Genomic DNA, 13,818 nt, shown 5'->3' with positions numbered 1-13,818 from the left:
GCTCTGAACCTGCACTGACAATTTCTTTTCCATTTATTTATTGTAAACTTCTTAATATTATGTTAGCTTTGTCACGTCCAATGAGGCAAGAGTTCAAATCTTTGCAGTTGCGTTATTTACTTACGCTTTTTCGGAGTGCTTTCTCTACCCAAGCAAACGGGAAGGTATCCGTTCGCTCACGGGTGTGGCCCTGCAGCTTTCCAGGGTCCAGTGTGTGCCCGTGTCCCTCTTCTTGGAGGGGCCTTGACTGTCCGCGGTCAGAACAGGGGGCGCTGGCGGGTCCTCGGGTGTGTGCGCCAAGGCGCGCAGCTCCTCTCGGAGAGGATTCGGGGCAGAGACCTGATGGGTGGGTCAGGCAAGCAGCACGTGCGCTCCGCTTATTTTGTGCCTGCGCCGTGGGGAGCCTGTTGGCACTGAGCACGTGCCTGGGTGCCCGTCACACACGTGGATACACACGAAGATGTGTAGCTACACACGCGCACACGCACACGCGCACACACCCAGTGAAGTCTGAATCCCAGGTGGACGAGCGACTTTTGGCGCCGGATGCCCCATCCCCACCCCAGCCCAGTCCCTGCACTTTGGCCTTTTCCTGAGGGGGCAAGCAGGGCTGACTCATCACCCAGAACAGCTCCTGGCACCCGGCGGGCGCTCTGGGGTGCTTGTGCTGTTGGTCGTGGATGGGCAGGGCTGGTGGCTCCGGAGGCTCTGAGGTTGCAGCTCAGTCCTGAAGGACGAGCAGGTGAACTCGGGGGGCGTTGGGCCGGGCAGCGGGCAGCCGGCCGGCCGAGGGGCAGGGAGAGCCACGGCGAGGCTGTGCCGCCCGGAACGGAGCCGTGTCCTCAGCCCAGGAGCCATCCACTCTGCCCCGGCCCTCGCCCACGGGACCGCTGGACCCTGCAGCAGACGGGAGGCGGGGGCGGCCACAGGGGAGATGCCCACTCGGGGTTGGCTGGCGGCCGGCGCGCCTGGCCTCCTGGGTCGGGAAGTGTCTGCGGCTGACTGTTGAGTTTGGGGGCTGTGATCGGGCTGCAGTGAGCTGAACTTTTTCTCACCCACAGAGCTAGCTTCTTAGTCACCGCTCAGGACTGCTTTAGAAACGCTCCCGTGCTGGCCTCACTCCATTTCTCTGTTTGCTCTACAGGCACTAGGAAGCTTTTACTTTCTTCACGAATCCTTAAAAAACATCTCCCAGTTTGACTTTAAAGGTAAGACTCCATGCGTGCTCTGCTGTCTTCTGGGATTCTCCGTCTTGGTGGACCCCCAGACCCCTTGCCCCCTAGTCTGGCTTCTCCTGGTCTCCCCCGCCCAGTGTTCCTGCGAGAGCACGGCATGGTCTGGGTTTGATCGAGGGCTTTGTGCAGTCACTAAGCAGGGAATCGTGAGGTCACCTGCATTCTGGCTTCTCTGAGGCCGAGGTGGCCGGCCGGTGCTGGGCGGCTTCCCCCGTCCCCGTCCTGCCCCGCCCGTGGCCGTCCCAGCCCGTTACCGCACCTCTGCCACCCCTCACGGCTCTGGCGGGTGACTCTAGCTTTCCTAAAATACAGTTAAGAGGAGAGGGAAGCGTTTTGTATCTGTGTTCCTGTTGAACGTGAGAAAGTAAAAAAAAATGAAAGACACAACTGGAGGATAGCATATTTCAGAAAAAAATGGGCGAGAGCATATGTTTGTGGCAGAGCAGAAAATGTAGCCCTGGGTTTAACGGGTGAGCACCGTTTGTCTGTTCTGAGAAGAGTCACCCAAGATGCTCGTGGCGCGAGGGCGTGTGAGTGTGTCCCCTGCTCCGAGGAGTTGCCGTCCCTGCGCCGTTCGGTCTGCGGGGCGCGCGCGCTTCTCTCCACGCAGGGTCGTCTCCTCGTGTTGCGTGTAAATCTGTCTGAGCTCCACTTGGGCTGTTGAGCAGATCACATTAATCTGAGATGCCTCCCGAGGTGTGATAACCGTGGGAGCAGCTGATTGTGTCGGGTTGTTCAGATTCATTACCACCACTCACTCGGGAGACGGATCGCGCTCAGCAAGTTGGGAAGCAGTGACTCCATCAGCGTTGAGAACAGGGTCCCAGCCGGCACGTGATTGTTCACCGGCCCCGTGGCCTGAGCTTTCTCTGCGTTTGAGACGCAGCGTCTGCCTTTCCTGCCGAGGAGCTTGGAACGGCCCAGCAGACCTGGCGGGAGCCGCTCTTCCCATGACCCCAGCAGACACTGGACGTCGCGTGTCCTGTCCTCGGGCCGTGGAGCTGTGAGCAGACGGGCTGTGCAGACACAGCGGCTCCAGACGAAGCTGAAACAGAACAGGTTGCGCTTCTCGTGAACCTGCACCTCAAGCTCCACAGGTGCCACCTATGTTGAACTTTTCCTTTTTCCAAGTAACCATTTGCAGACATATTTTATTACTAAATCAAACTGGTCCTAAAGTACCTGGCTAGCCCACGGTTTATTTACAGCTGTACCGTCCGATGTACATTTGACTCAGCAAAACCTCCACGTTGTCAGTGACAAGAACCGTGATAAAACGGGCAGCGGCCGTGCCCTGAGCCGACGAGCCTGGCGGGAGGCTGTGTCGAGTCTGAAAACACCACGGGGCGCGGCGTGGGAGGCGTTGCTGCTGACCGATCCACTGCGCGGGCGAGGCCAGGGTCTCGGGCAGGCGTGGGCCGCCAGCGCCCACTCCACAGCCCTGGCTCTTTGAGGCTCGCAGTTTTGCCTGGAATTGAACTACAGCACAAGCAATCAGGTTTGTGAAGTTTGAGTCAACTTTTGAAAAGAAACAGCCTGAATTTTAACAAAGGTGCCCCTGCTTAGAAACTTGAGATGAAAAGAGATGAAAGGGACTCCAGTTTCTGGTCCAGCACGTGATGAGCTTGGAAGCTGTCACTCAATCCTTACGAGAGACAATCCAAACAAGCTGAAAATAGATGATTCTTCTTAGGTCCCTCAGAGGGGCAAGGTCACGGGGCAAACTGCTGCCCCCCAAACCGGGGAGACAGACTGACGGGCCCAGAGAGTCAGAGCCCACTGAGCAAAGAGCACCGCACGGTCAGGACACTAAGAGAAGCCGAGTGCGGGCAGCTGGCGGGGAAAGCGCACCCAGGCTCAGGGCCTACACTGTCGCGGGCTTTACCTCCTGGAAGCTAACCAGGCTCTCCCTCCGAAGATCAAAGAAAAATCGCCCGACCTTTCTGGCAGGGGAGGGGAAAGTAGCTATTGTGAAATGTGCCCAGGCAACTCCGTTCTTCCTAGAGGCCTGCCCTCAGGGAAACCCTGAGCCCAGCCCACTGGGGTCTGATCAGGGCCTAACCAACGAGGGAGGGAGATAGTCGATTGCAGCCTCCTCTAGCCTTCCTGTGCAACCTGAGAAAACAAGAAGAGCAAATTAAATCCAAAATAAGCAGAAGAAAAGAAATAATAAAATTGGAGCATACGTCAATGAAATAGAAAACGGACACTCAGGAGAGAAAACTAATGAAACCCAAAGCTAGTTCTTTGAAAAGATCAATAAACTTGGTTAACCTGTAGCCAGGCCAACCAAGAAAAAAAGAAGACACAAATTACTAGTATTAGAAATGAGAAAGGGGTCATCAGTGCTGATCCTGTGGACATTAAAAGGATGATAAAGGTATATTGTGAACAAGTCTATGCCTATAGATTTGATAACTTAGATGGCCCACTTCTTTGAAAGATATGATCCACCAAAACTCATTCAAGGAGGACTAGCTAGTATGCATGGGCCTTTGTCTATTAAAAGGAATTCAATCAATAATTAGTAACCTTCTAAAAGCATCAGGCCCAGATGGTTTCCCTGGTGAATTCCACCAAACATTTAAGGAAGAAATTATACCAATTCTCTACAATCTCGCCCAGAAAATAAAGGCAGAGGGAAAACTTCCTAATTCATTCTATGAGGCCAGCATTACCCTAATAACAAAACTAGATAAAGGTATTACAAAAAAGGAAAACTATAGGCCAGTATCTCTCATGAACAGAAAATGCAAATTCCTCAATATAATATTAGCAACTCAAAACTAACAAAGAATAAGAAAAATTATACACTATGACCAATTCAGACTTATCCCAGGTATGCAAGCCCGATTCAACATCCAAAAAATCAATTAATGTAATCCATCACATCAATAGGCTAAAGAAGAAAATCACATGATTATGTCAATAGATGTAGAAAAAGCATTTGATAAAATCCAACACCCATTTATAATAAAAACTCTCAGCAAACTAGGAATAGAGGAGATCTTCCTCAACTCAATAAAAAACATCTACAGAGATTCTACACTAACATCAAAATTAATGATGAGAAGCTAGATACTTTTACCCTAAGGTCAGTAACAAGGCAGGGATGTCTGCTCTCACCATTTCTCTTCAACATCATACTGGAAACCTTGGCTAATACAATAAGACCAAAAAAAAAAAAAAAAAGGAAATTAAAGGTTTATTGATGGGAAGGGGCTGCCTTAGTCCTTAGGTGACATGTTTACATAGAAAATCCCAAGGAACCAACAAAAACAACAACAGTAGCAACAAAAACTGGTACCAATAGGCAAGGTTGCAGCATATGAGATTAATAAGCATATGTCAGTGGCTTTCCTTGATACCAACATTGAGCAGGTAGAATTTGAAATTAAAAACACAATATCATTTACCTTAGCATACATATGAAAAGAAGTACTTAGGAATAAATCTGACAAAATATGTATAATATCTACATGAGGAAAACTACAGAATCTGATTGAAGGAATCAAAAAAGACCCAAATAAGTGGAGAGATAGTTCATGTTCATGGATAGGAAGACTCAGTATTGTCAAGTTCTTCCCAACCTGATCCATAGATTCAACACAAGCTCATTCACAATCCCAGCATTTTGTGGATATTGACAAACTGATTCTAAAGTTTATAAGGAGAGGCAAAAGACCCAGAATAGCCAACACGATATTGAAGAAGAAGAACAAAGTCGGAGGACTGACACTACTCGACTTCAAGACTTTCTATAAAGTTACAGTAATGAAGACAGTGTGGTGTTGGTGAAAGAAGAGACAGATAGGGCTTCCCTGGTAGCACAGTGGTTGAGAATCCGCCTGCTGATGCAGGGGACACGGGTTCGTGCCCCGGTCCGGGAGGATCCCACATGCCGCAGAGCAGCTGATCCCGTGAGCCATGGCCGCTGAGCCTGCACATCCGGAGCCTGTGCTCTGCAACGGGAGAGGCCACAACAGTGAGAGGCCCGCGTACCACAAAAAAAAAAAAAAAAAAAAAAAAAAAAAAAAAAAAAAAAAAAAAAAAAAAAAAAGAAGAGACAGATAGATCAATGGCACAGAAGAGAGAGCCCAGAAATGGACCCACACAAATACAGTCAACTGATCTTTGACACATGAGCAAAGGAAACAAAACAGAGCAAAGATACTCTTTTCAATAAATGGTGCTGGAACCTGCTGTACATACACACACACAAAAAGAAATCTAGTCACAGACCTTACACCTTCACAAAAACGTAAACTGGATCATAGACCTAAATGTAAAAATGTGAAACTATAAAACTCTAGACGATAACATAGGAGGAAATGTAGGTGAACCTTGAGTTCAGTGATGACTTTTTAGGTGCAACACCAAAAGCATGATCCATGAAAGAAATAATTTTAAGTTGGACTTTACTAAAGTGAAAAACTTACATTCTGCAAAAGACACTGTTAAGAGAATGAGAAGACAAGCCAGAGATGGGAGAAAATATTTGCAAAAGACACATCTGATAAAGGACTGTTATCCAACATATACAAAGAGCTCTTAAGACTCAACAATAAGAAAGCAACCCAATTTAAAAGTGAGCTAAAGATTTGAACAGACATCTCACCCAGGAAGATATACAAATAGCAAATAAACATATGATGAAAAGATATTCAACATCATATGTCACCAGGGAAATGCAAATTTAAATGACAATTGAAACCACTACACACCTATGAGAATGCCTGAAATCTGAAAACTTGACAACACCGTGCCAGCAAGGACGTGGAGCAACAGGAGCTCTCACTCACTGCTGGTGGGGATGCAGGATGGTCCAGCCACTTTGGAAGACAGGTCGGCAGTTTCTTGCAAAGCTAGACATATTCTTACACGTCCCTTGGCATTTACCCAAATGAGTTGAAAACTAATGTCTGCACAAAAACCTTTGCAGCAATGTTTATAGCAACTTTATTCGTAATTAGCAAAATCTGGAAGTAACCAGAATATGTCCTTCATGGATGAGCAAATAAAGAAGCTGTGGTCCAGAGACAATGGAATATTATTCAGCAGTAAAACAAAATGAGCTATCAAGTTACAAAAACTCATGGAGGAACCTTTTAGGAGGAACCTAAAATGCGTGTTCCTGACGGAAAGCAGCCCACTGGAGGAGGCCGCCTGCAGTATGTGGCCAACGGCTGGGGAAACGATGGAGACAGTAAAAGCATGGCTGGTTGACAGGCGCTGGGGGAGGGAGGGATGGACGGCAGGTGGAGCCTGGGGGGTTAGGGCCGTGGAAGTGCTCTGCGTGCCGCTGCAGCGGTGGATACACGACGTCGTGCGTTTGCCAGGACCCCTCGCGCGTACGGACCTACCGACACGAGGTGCTGGGAAGCTGTCCCGGGGGAGGATGGGAGCTCTCCACTTGCAGCTCAGTTTTTGTAATCCCCAAACTGCTCTAAAAATACGGTCTCATTGAGAAGAAAGAGGCCTCCTCCCCCCTCCCCCCCCTCCCCAGTCTCCTCCTCTTTCCTCAAGGGAACTGGGGCTTCATCTCCGCAGAATTGCCTGCTGCTGCAGCCCCTGCCCTGTCCTCATTGCCAAGAGCCTGCAGGTGGCTGCCCATGCCTCAGGGCTGGTCCTGTACCTGTGCCCGCCTGGCTCACCGAGGGCTGGTGCGTCTGCCCTGCGGACATCCATCCATCCTGAGGATGTCCATTTGGGGGTGCGTCCACCCCTCTGCAGCTCATGAACCGATGCCCCCAGTGGGCTGTTTTGGTGATTCAGCCTTTGTGACGAGGATCCCTGTCCTGAACAGACCTTTAGAAAGAACTTTCTTTATTCTCAGGTCCAGGCGATACTCGGGCCGTGGCGGTTAGCAAAGGGGCATAGCAAGGAGGGATAAATAACGCCCTGCAGGGCGCCCGGACGGTGGGCCCGCGTGGCCCCAGCAGCAGCTCGGCGCCTCCCAGGGATGAGCCCGATGTCGGGAGGAGAGGCGTCCCTAGGAGCCCACAGAGGCCGGCCGCTGCCAGGGGCTGGACCTCTGCCCGGCCCTCACCCTCCTCAGAGGCCTCGCGGGGGCCCAGGGCCACCCCTCGCTCCTCCATCGGGCTCAGCTCCGCCCTGCTCCGGGGCTGCCCTGACCCCCCAGGAGACACCCTCCCATCCTCCACGTGCGGCCGCCGTGCTCCCGCGCTGAGCGGCCTCCCTCCTCCTTCCCACTAACTCAGGCTCGTCAGCAAGGCCCAGCTCTGGCCTCTGGGCGGCCGCGCTCGGGCAGTGTCCACGTCCCGTGTCCTAATCCACGTCCGTCTCCCCGCCTCACGCCCAGGCCCACTCTCCGGGTCGTGTCTGCGTCCCATGTCTGCGTCCTCAGCTTCTGGCCGGGCCCCACGGCACTCAGTGGACGTCCTGGTGCCCACGGGTGCAGGGAGGGCCCAGGAGGGGAGTTGGAGGCCCGGGCGGGGTGGAGGGAGGGGCGAGGCGGGTGGGTCCACACCGCAGGCTGCAGCCGCCTGAGAGCCTGGCGCCCCGGGTGGCCTGTGAGGGACAGGCCTGCCATCAGCCCGAGTGGTCAGCTGGCCCACTCCAGGGCCGGGGTGGCCCGTCCGCCTCGTGAAGGGGAGCTGGTCGCGACGTGCCGGGGACGGCAGTGGGCCTCGCAGACAGCACCCCCACCCCGCCCCCCGCCACCCTGACGCCGGCTGCGCGGGGTGATGTTTGATAAACGCTGTCCTTCCACGGAGATGGACGGGTGGTTACACTAAGTGCCTCCTGTGATTAACACACTTCTGCGTCATTTCCCACCGCAGGTGGGTGTTGTGAGTGGGTTGTGGCTTTGTGCCTTGTTTGTTTACACCAGCCTGTGCCCACCTCCCCAGGCACCAGCCTCCTGTCTCGTGGGTTCGCCTGCATTTCACCCGATGGGCAGAGCCGGCTGCACCTGTCATCTGAGGCTCCTCTCCGTTGTTGGGGGGCCAGGTCAGAGGAGCGCTGGGTACAGCGCAGCTCCGCCCTGGGGGAGGGGTCCACGTCACGTGCCGTCTGTGTGCCAGTGGGCCCGTGGGGGCAGGCGGCCCAGAGACTGCAGGCGGGGCTACCCGTGGGATGCGGGGCAGGGCCTCCACAGACACTCTGACGGGACGGCTCGTCCTTCGTCCCAAACACCAGGGATCTCCACACACCCCAGGACCCTCACCCCAGTGTCCTGGCCCGGGAGCAGGGGAAGGTGATGCTCCGGCAGCCGGTGGGGGCAGTCTGGCGACCGCCTGGGCTGGAGTCTCCCCGTGGCGGTCTCGGCAGGCCCCCCCACTGCCTGGGCTCTCTGCCGGCATCTCGTGGGGAGGCTGACAGCCTTCCCACCCACCAGACAAGTAAGAGTTTGAGGAATAGACACATTTTGTGCATTAAACCCCACGGTGGTCTCTGAAAAGGAACTATCCCAGGTCTGGGTGTAAAAGGACCAGACCAGGCCCTGTGTGCGGGGCGTCAGCCAGATGTGGGGAGAGCCCGTGGGACACTGGACGGGGTGGGTGGCCAGGGAGCTCTGGCCCAGAGTGCCTGGCCATCTTTCCTTTCCCCCGTCTCACATAAGGACTCCCCTTCCCTGGGTATGAGTGATGTTGGCTGGATGCAAGGAAGAAATCGATGTTATTAAATAAATTCATCTTAAGTGTGAGTGGACGGTAACGCCATGGCCCTTTTAAATACAGTCGCAGTTTGCTCGGAGGATGCCAATTAGCCCCTGTAGATGTGCAGGCTGGGAGCTCGGAGCGGGGAGTGAAGCCCAGTGTCAGAGTCCAGGTCCAGGGATGGGAATGCATGAGCCACGGTGTCCCCGGGAGCCTCTGCCCTGCCTGGGGTCGTGGCCCTCGTCAGGCCTGCCTCCTGGGGCCTCCCTCGCCTCCACAGCACTGCCTGGGTGGGGGACGCGGGAGCCCATGTGGCCCGGAGCTGGGGGGAGAGCGAGAAGAGCTGAAGTTACCCCCGGTTCTTCCTTTCCTAGCCAAGAAGTATAAAAACGTCACTGGTAAGGAGATCTACTCAGACACGCTGGAGAGCACGCCCATGCTGGAAAAGGAGAAGTTCCCGCAGGACTACTTCCCCGAGGTACGTCGGGGCCCCGCCGGCCACACTCGTACTAGCGTGTTTACTTTTAGGTAGAATTTAGGGCGTGAAATCTTCATAATACTCGGAGCCGGGTGTCCCCGCCCTGTGCGCTTCAGCGGAGGGAAGTGCGGAATTACTTCTCACCCTCTGCTCGGACACAATCAGAAAGCGTGGATGTGTCTCCCCTGGGTTTCAGTGCATTTTTGTATAGTTTTGTTATTTTTATGGAGCCATTAGGCTGCACGCGTAGCTTCGGACCCTGCTATTTTCAGTGAATATACTCTCACGACCAGCGTTTTGGGGTCTCGTAACCTGTGTCGTCCAGGCGTTGATCCGGACTGGGTCACCTTCCCTTTCGGGGCCTGTTGACCCGCAGTAGGAAGTGGCCCGTGACTGAAGCACTCGGGGGTGCGACTGAGAGCCGGGCGGCCCCTCCTCACAGCTGCGTCTCCACACGGCCCCCGAACCCCCACCGAGCAGGTCTGCTTGGCCGAGGATTGCCCGCCGTGGCTCTGCGGAGCCGCCCCTCCTGCGGCCCTGGGAGCTGATTTCAGCAAGGCCGCAACTTTATTAACTCGCTTCATGACCCGATCCTGCGGTGGAGGAAAGGTGGCCGCCGCCCTGAAGGACGAGGTGTCAGGGGCCCGCCTCCCGCCCCGCCCGCCGCTGCCCCTGCCCCCCGGCACTGCTCCCCTCTGCTCTGCGTCCAAGGTTGGAGGAGGGCGTGGCTGGAAGGCTCCGGAAGCTTCCGTTCTCAGCCTCCCGTGAGTGCGGCCGAGCCTGTGAGCCCTGCAGCCCTCCCGGGACATTGGCCAGTGGACGTGTCCAGCAGGAGGCCGGCCCAAGGTTTCCCGGCTCAGGGCGAGGGCTGAGAAGTCAGTTTCAGAGGCCGTCAGTGCCGGTCTCTTGGCCCGTCCCGACCCAGACTCACTCTCGCCCCCCTGCAGGCAGCACGGGAGCCAGCCCTGGCCTTGGCCTGAGAGCAACCAGGGACCCCGGTGCAAACGGTGCAAGCTGCGGGGAGGCCGGGGGCGGGGCCTGCAGCACCACAGATAGGGTGTCGGCCTCTTGCCCCACGCGGGCACCTTAACAGCAGGAGAGCCAGCTTACAGAGGCCCGCCGGGGACGGCCCTGAACGGGCCAAGGAAGAGGCTCTGGCATTTCAGCCGCTGCTCTGCAGGAGGGACCCCTGACGCCCTTGCTGATGTCCGGGGTCCACGCACCTGGCAGAGGAGACAGGGCCGCTGGGGACGGCCACGAAGCCAGCCTCGCCCAGATCTGCGCGGGGGCTGGGCGGCTGGCGGGCGGTGCTGGGCCCGGGCCTGCGTGGGGCTGGGCGGGGAGCATTTGAGGCAGCCCTCTGAGCAGTTAAGTATCTTGGCAGCGCTCCCCTTTCACCGCCACCGAAGCCCGGAGCCGCGGCAGGTGCCAGGGCGAGCCCGTGGCCTGTGACCGGCAGGCAGGCGGCAGGGATGGCGGGCGGGCCTCTGCTCTTCCCGAACCGCCCGCTCCTTCGAGGCACCGCTCCCCCAGGGGACGCCTGCTGCCTGGGATGGAGCTCCCGCTCCGCGCCCCCCACCGAGGACTGGGACGCACCTGGGTGACCTGGCTCGAGGTGGACGCCCAGCGCGCGGCCCCCGTCACCCCAGAGACTCGCGCAGCCCGCGGCTGTCCGCCATCCTCTCGTCACTTGCCGACGACTCCAGGGTTCGGGGTCCTCTCGCCTCACCCGTGCCCTCGGAGCTGGGGTCACCGGAGGTTCCCAGCGTCTGTCATATCCAGGAGCTGCGAAGCTCCCGAAGAGGAGACTTCTGTGACAGTCACCGTGTCCTCCTGGCTGAGCAGAGGGGGCCCCACTGCTTCCTCTGGAGAAGGTGTCCGGCATCTGGGCGGGGGCCTCTGCGTTCCCGGCTTGCCCGCTGCCCCCCGCCCCTGCGGCTCTGGCCTCCATCCCTCCCTGGACCGCGGCCTCCTCCTGAGGGGCTCCCTGCCCCCCCGGCCCTCAGGCTCTGCCCTGCACGGACTCCCTCCCCAGGCTGCGGCGTGTCTGGGGGTCTCCCCGCATTTCTCTTCCCTCCAAGGCCCAGGCGGCTGTGAAGCTTGGGCTGAGGTTGACCTGTGGGTGGGGGGGGCGGGTGTGGGGACCTCAGCTGTGGTTCCCACCTCCCTGCACACCCCATGCGCTGTGCCCTCCGAGGTGCCGGCCCGTGCCGGCTGCGGGGGCTGAGCCCTCCTCAGACCCAACTCCAGGCGGCCTCACTGTCATCCGCAGGCAAAGGGGGTGTGCGTCTCTGGGGGGAGGAGGTTGGGGGGTCCCTGGGTAGACCCCGATGTCTCGACTGGAGCGGCGTGTCGCTGGGACAAGGCGACCCCCGCCGCGGGGTGCTGGCCCTCCCGGGGGCCCCGTTCTGCTCCACGGAGTTGCCGGAGCATGTGCTGCGCTGGGTCTGACGACATACGGGTTTTCAGGGCTTGTTCACTTTCCTGCCTGGAATCTCTCAGGGACCGTGGACAGGCTCACGTGTCCTACTAGAAGCCTCTGCCCGGCGTGCCTGAGGTCAGCAGGCCACCGGGCAGGGCCGCGGTGCCCAGGAGGCTGCACTGTGGCTGCTCCCCTCCTGCTGGGCCCGCAGGCCAGGCCTTTAGCTTTATTGGAACACGTTTTGGGGGAGGGAATTCGTTTAAGACTGATTTCTCTTTCTTTTATTACCGTCACTTAAGGACAATCTAAACGTAATTACCACGATGGAGTCATGATGCAATTCCAAGTAATTACAGCCCGCTGCACATAAAACCGACAGAACTTTCCCTGGTGGCTTGTGGGTGCTCTTGGCTCGACGCAAATTCCACACGCTGCCTCTGGGGGAAGCACTCCAGACAATGTGAGACCATTTTTTAAAAAGCAGGTCCGTGTAGTCAGTCGGGGCCGAGGCATTTTTTCCCTCTTGCCCGTAGTGAGAAATTGGTTGTTACCATACATCACAGGGACTGCTCCAAGCTCTTATGAAAGATGAATTAATTTCACTAATGCTCTGAAGCGGGCCTTTCGCGGGGAGGCTGGGTGGTGGTAACCTTCCCGCAGCCTCCCTTTTCTCGCCGTGATTTATGCCGTCTTTTAGTAGATGAAACCGCCTGTATTCGCCATCCATCTGCTGGTAAAGGAATCCTATTAACAGGGCATCCGAGCAGAGACTTAATATTGTCAGGTGAACGATGTGGCAGTCGCCCCCCGCCCCCGCCCCCGCCCCGGCCCGGGCGTGACATGGTTCCCACTCCAGTGTGAGAGCCTCTCTGAGAGCCGGGTGGGCACCCCGGGGGCACCCCGGCCACTGCCGCCCCGTCTACCGTCGCCTGGAGCCCGCGGTGGCTTGAGAAGGCGGCCGATGACCTGTGAGCCGGGTAGCGTGCGCACGGGGCCGGGAAGAGGCAGAGGAGGCCCCGCCCCGCCCGCTCGCACCCCACCTCCGTTCGCAACAAGCATCTGCCTCCGGAAGCTTCTGTGCTGGAGGCCCCCCAGCCTCCCTACGTGTGTGCTGACCGCAGGCTGCCCCGCCGGCTGCTCAGAGGGAACCGGCCCAGACGGTGCTCCCGCTTCCGAGGCTCTCTCCCTGAGCCCAGGAGTCAGGCCCCCTGCGCTGCGGCTCCTGCTTTCCGGACGTGCACGAGGGCACCAGGGGGGCGGCTCCCGCTCCCCAGTCTCTGCAGGAGGACGTGGCTCCAGACGGAAGACAGGTCGCTGGTTCTCCCGGAGAGGCCGAGGGGGGCGCGTGGCGACCCCCTCCCACCCCGCTGCAGCAGTGGGGAGGCGACGGACCTTCGGGTGGATTTGACCGGGCCCGCCCCAGCGGGTGACCACTTGCCACGTGACCTTGGGTGCGATTCTCAACCTCGAGGGCTCCTGGGTCCCGCAGGCGCTGCGCTGATCAGCGGGCTGCATTCTGCACCAGACGTGGTCAGAGAGCGGGTCAGTGAACCAGCGGTCCGGCTGAGGACTCCTCCGGAACTCAAGGCCGTGGCGACCTTGCGAGAGCAGTCGGGGCAGGGGGTGGGGTTAGGAGCCCACGGGGCGCCGAACGGAGCAAAGAGGGGAGCCCCTCGTGGCAGCTGGCTGTCGGGGGCGGGGGTAGAAACTAACGGGGAGGCAGTTAGGGAGGCGCGTGGAGAGCCGCTGAACCGTCGGCGTGAAGTGAAGAAACGCGAGGCTGACCTGGGCCCCTGCTTGCCTGGACACGGCCGTCAGGAGGCAGCGCTTTTCGCCGCGTCGGTCTCCGGGTCCCACTCGGCTACCATCTTCGGGACGCACGGTCTCCGCCCTCTGCCCCGCCTGTCACCACGGCACAGCCCCACACTCCCCCCGCCCGAGGACCGGCTCCCGTGCTCCGGGGACGCTGGACACGCTGCGCTGGGATGCGGGCGGAGGGTCCCGGAGAAGACGGACGTTCCCTCCAGCACGCTGAAGTTTGCCACCGCGGATTCAGGAAGG

At 57.6% G+C, this 13,818-nt stretch overlaps 1 protein-coding gene across 3 annotated transcripts in view; it reads left to right on the top strand.

Annotated features, from left to right (window-relative positions):
* INPP5A (inositol polyphosphate-5-phosphatase A) overlaps positions 1–13,818 on the top strand; it is a 178,437-nt gene that overhangs the window by 115,620 nt on the left and 48,999 nt on the right. For all 3 annotated transcript variants that reach the window (XM_059054989.2, XM_059054988.2, XM_067023792.1), the window contains exons 5-6: positions 1,145–1,208; positions 9,232–9,335. In XM_059054989.2, the coding sequence (XP_058910972.1) occupies positions 1,145–1,208; positions 9,232–9,335 (168 nt within the window). The remainder of the gene's footprint in view (positions 1–1,144; positions 1,209–9,231; positions 9,336–13,818) is intronic.

The sequence above is a fragment of the Kogia breviceps genome, chromosome 2, assembly GCF_026419965.1.
Source record: "Kogia breviceps isolate mKogBre1 chromosome 2, mKogBre1 haplotype 1, whole genome shotgun sequence".
NCBI lineage: Eukaryota > Metazoa > Chordata > Mammalia > Artiodactyla > Physeteridae > Kogia > Kogia breviceps.
Note: the sequence above shows the minus strand (reverse complement) of the source record. Positions and strands in the feature narration are given on the sequence as shown.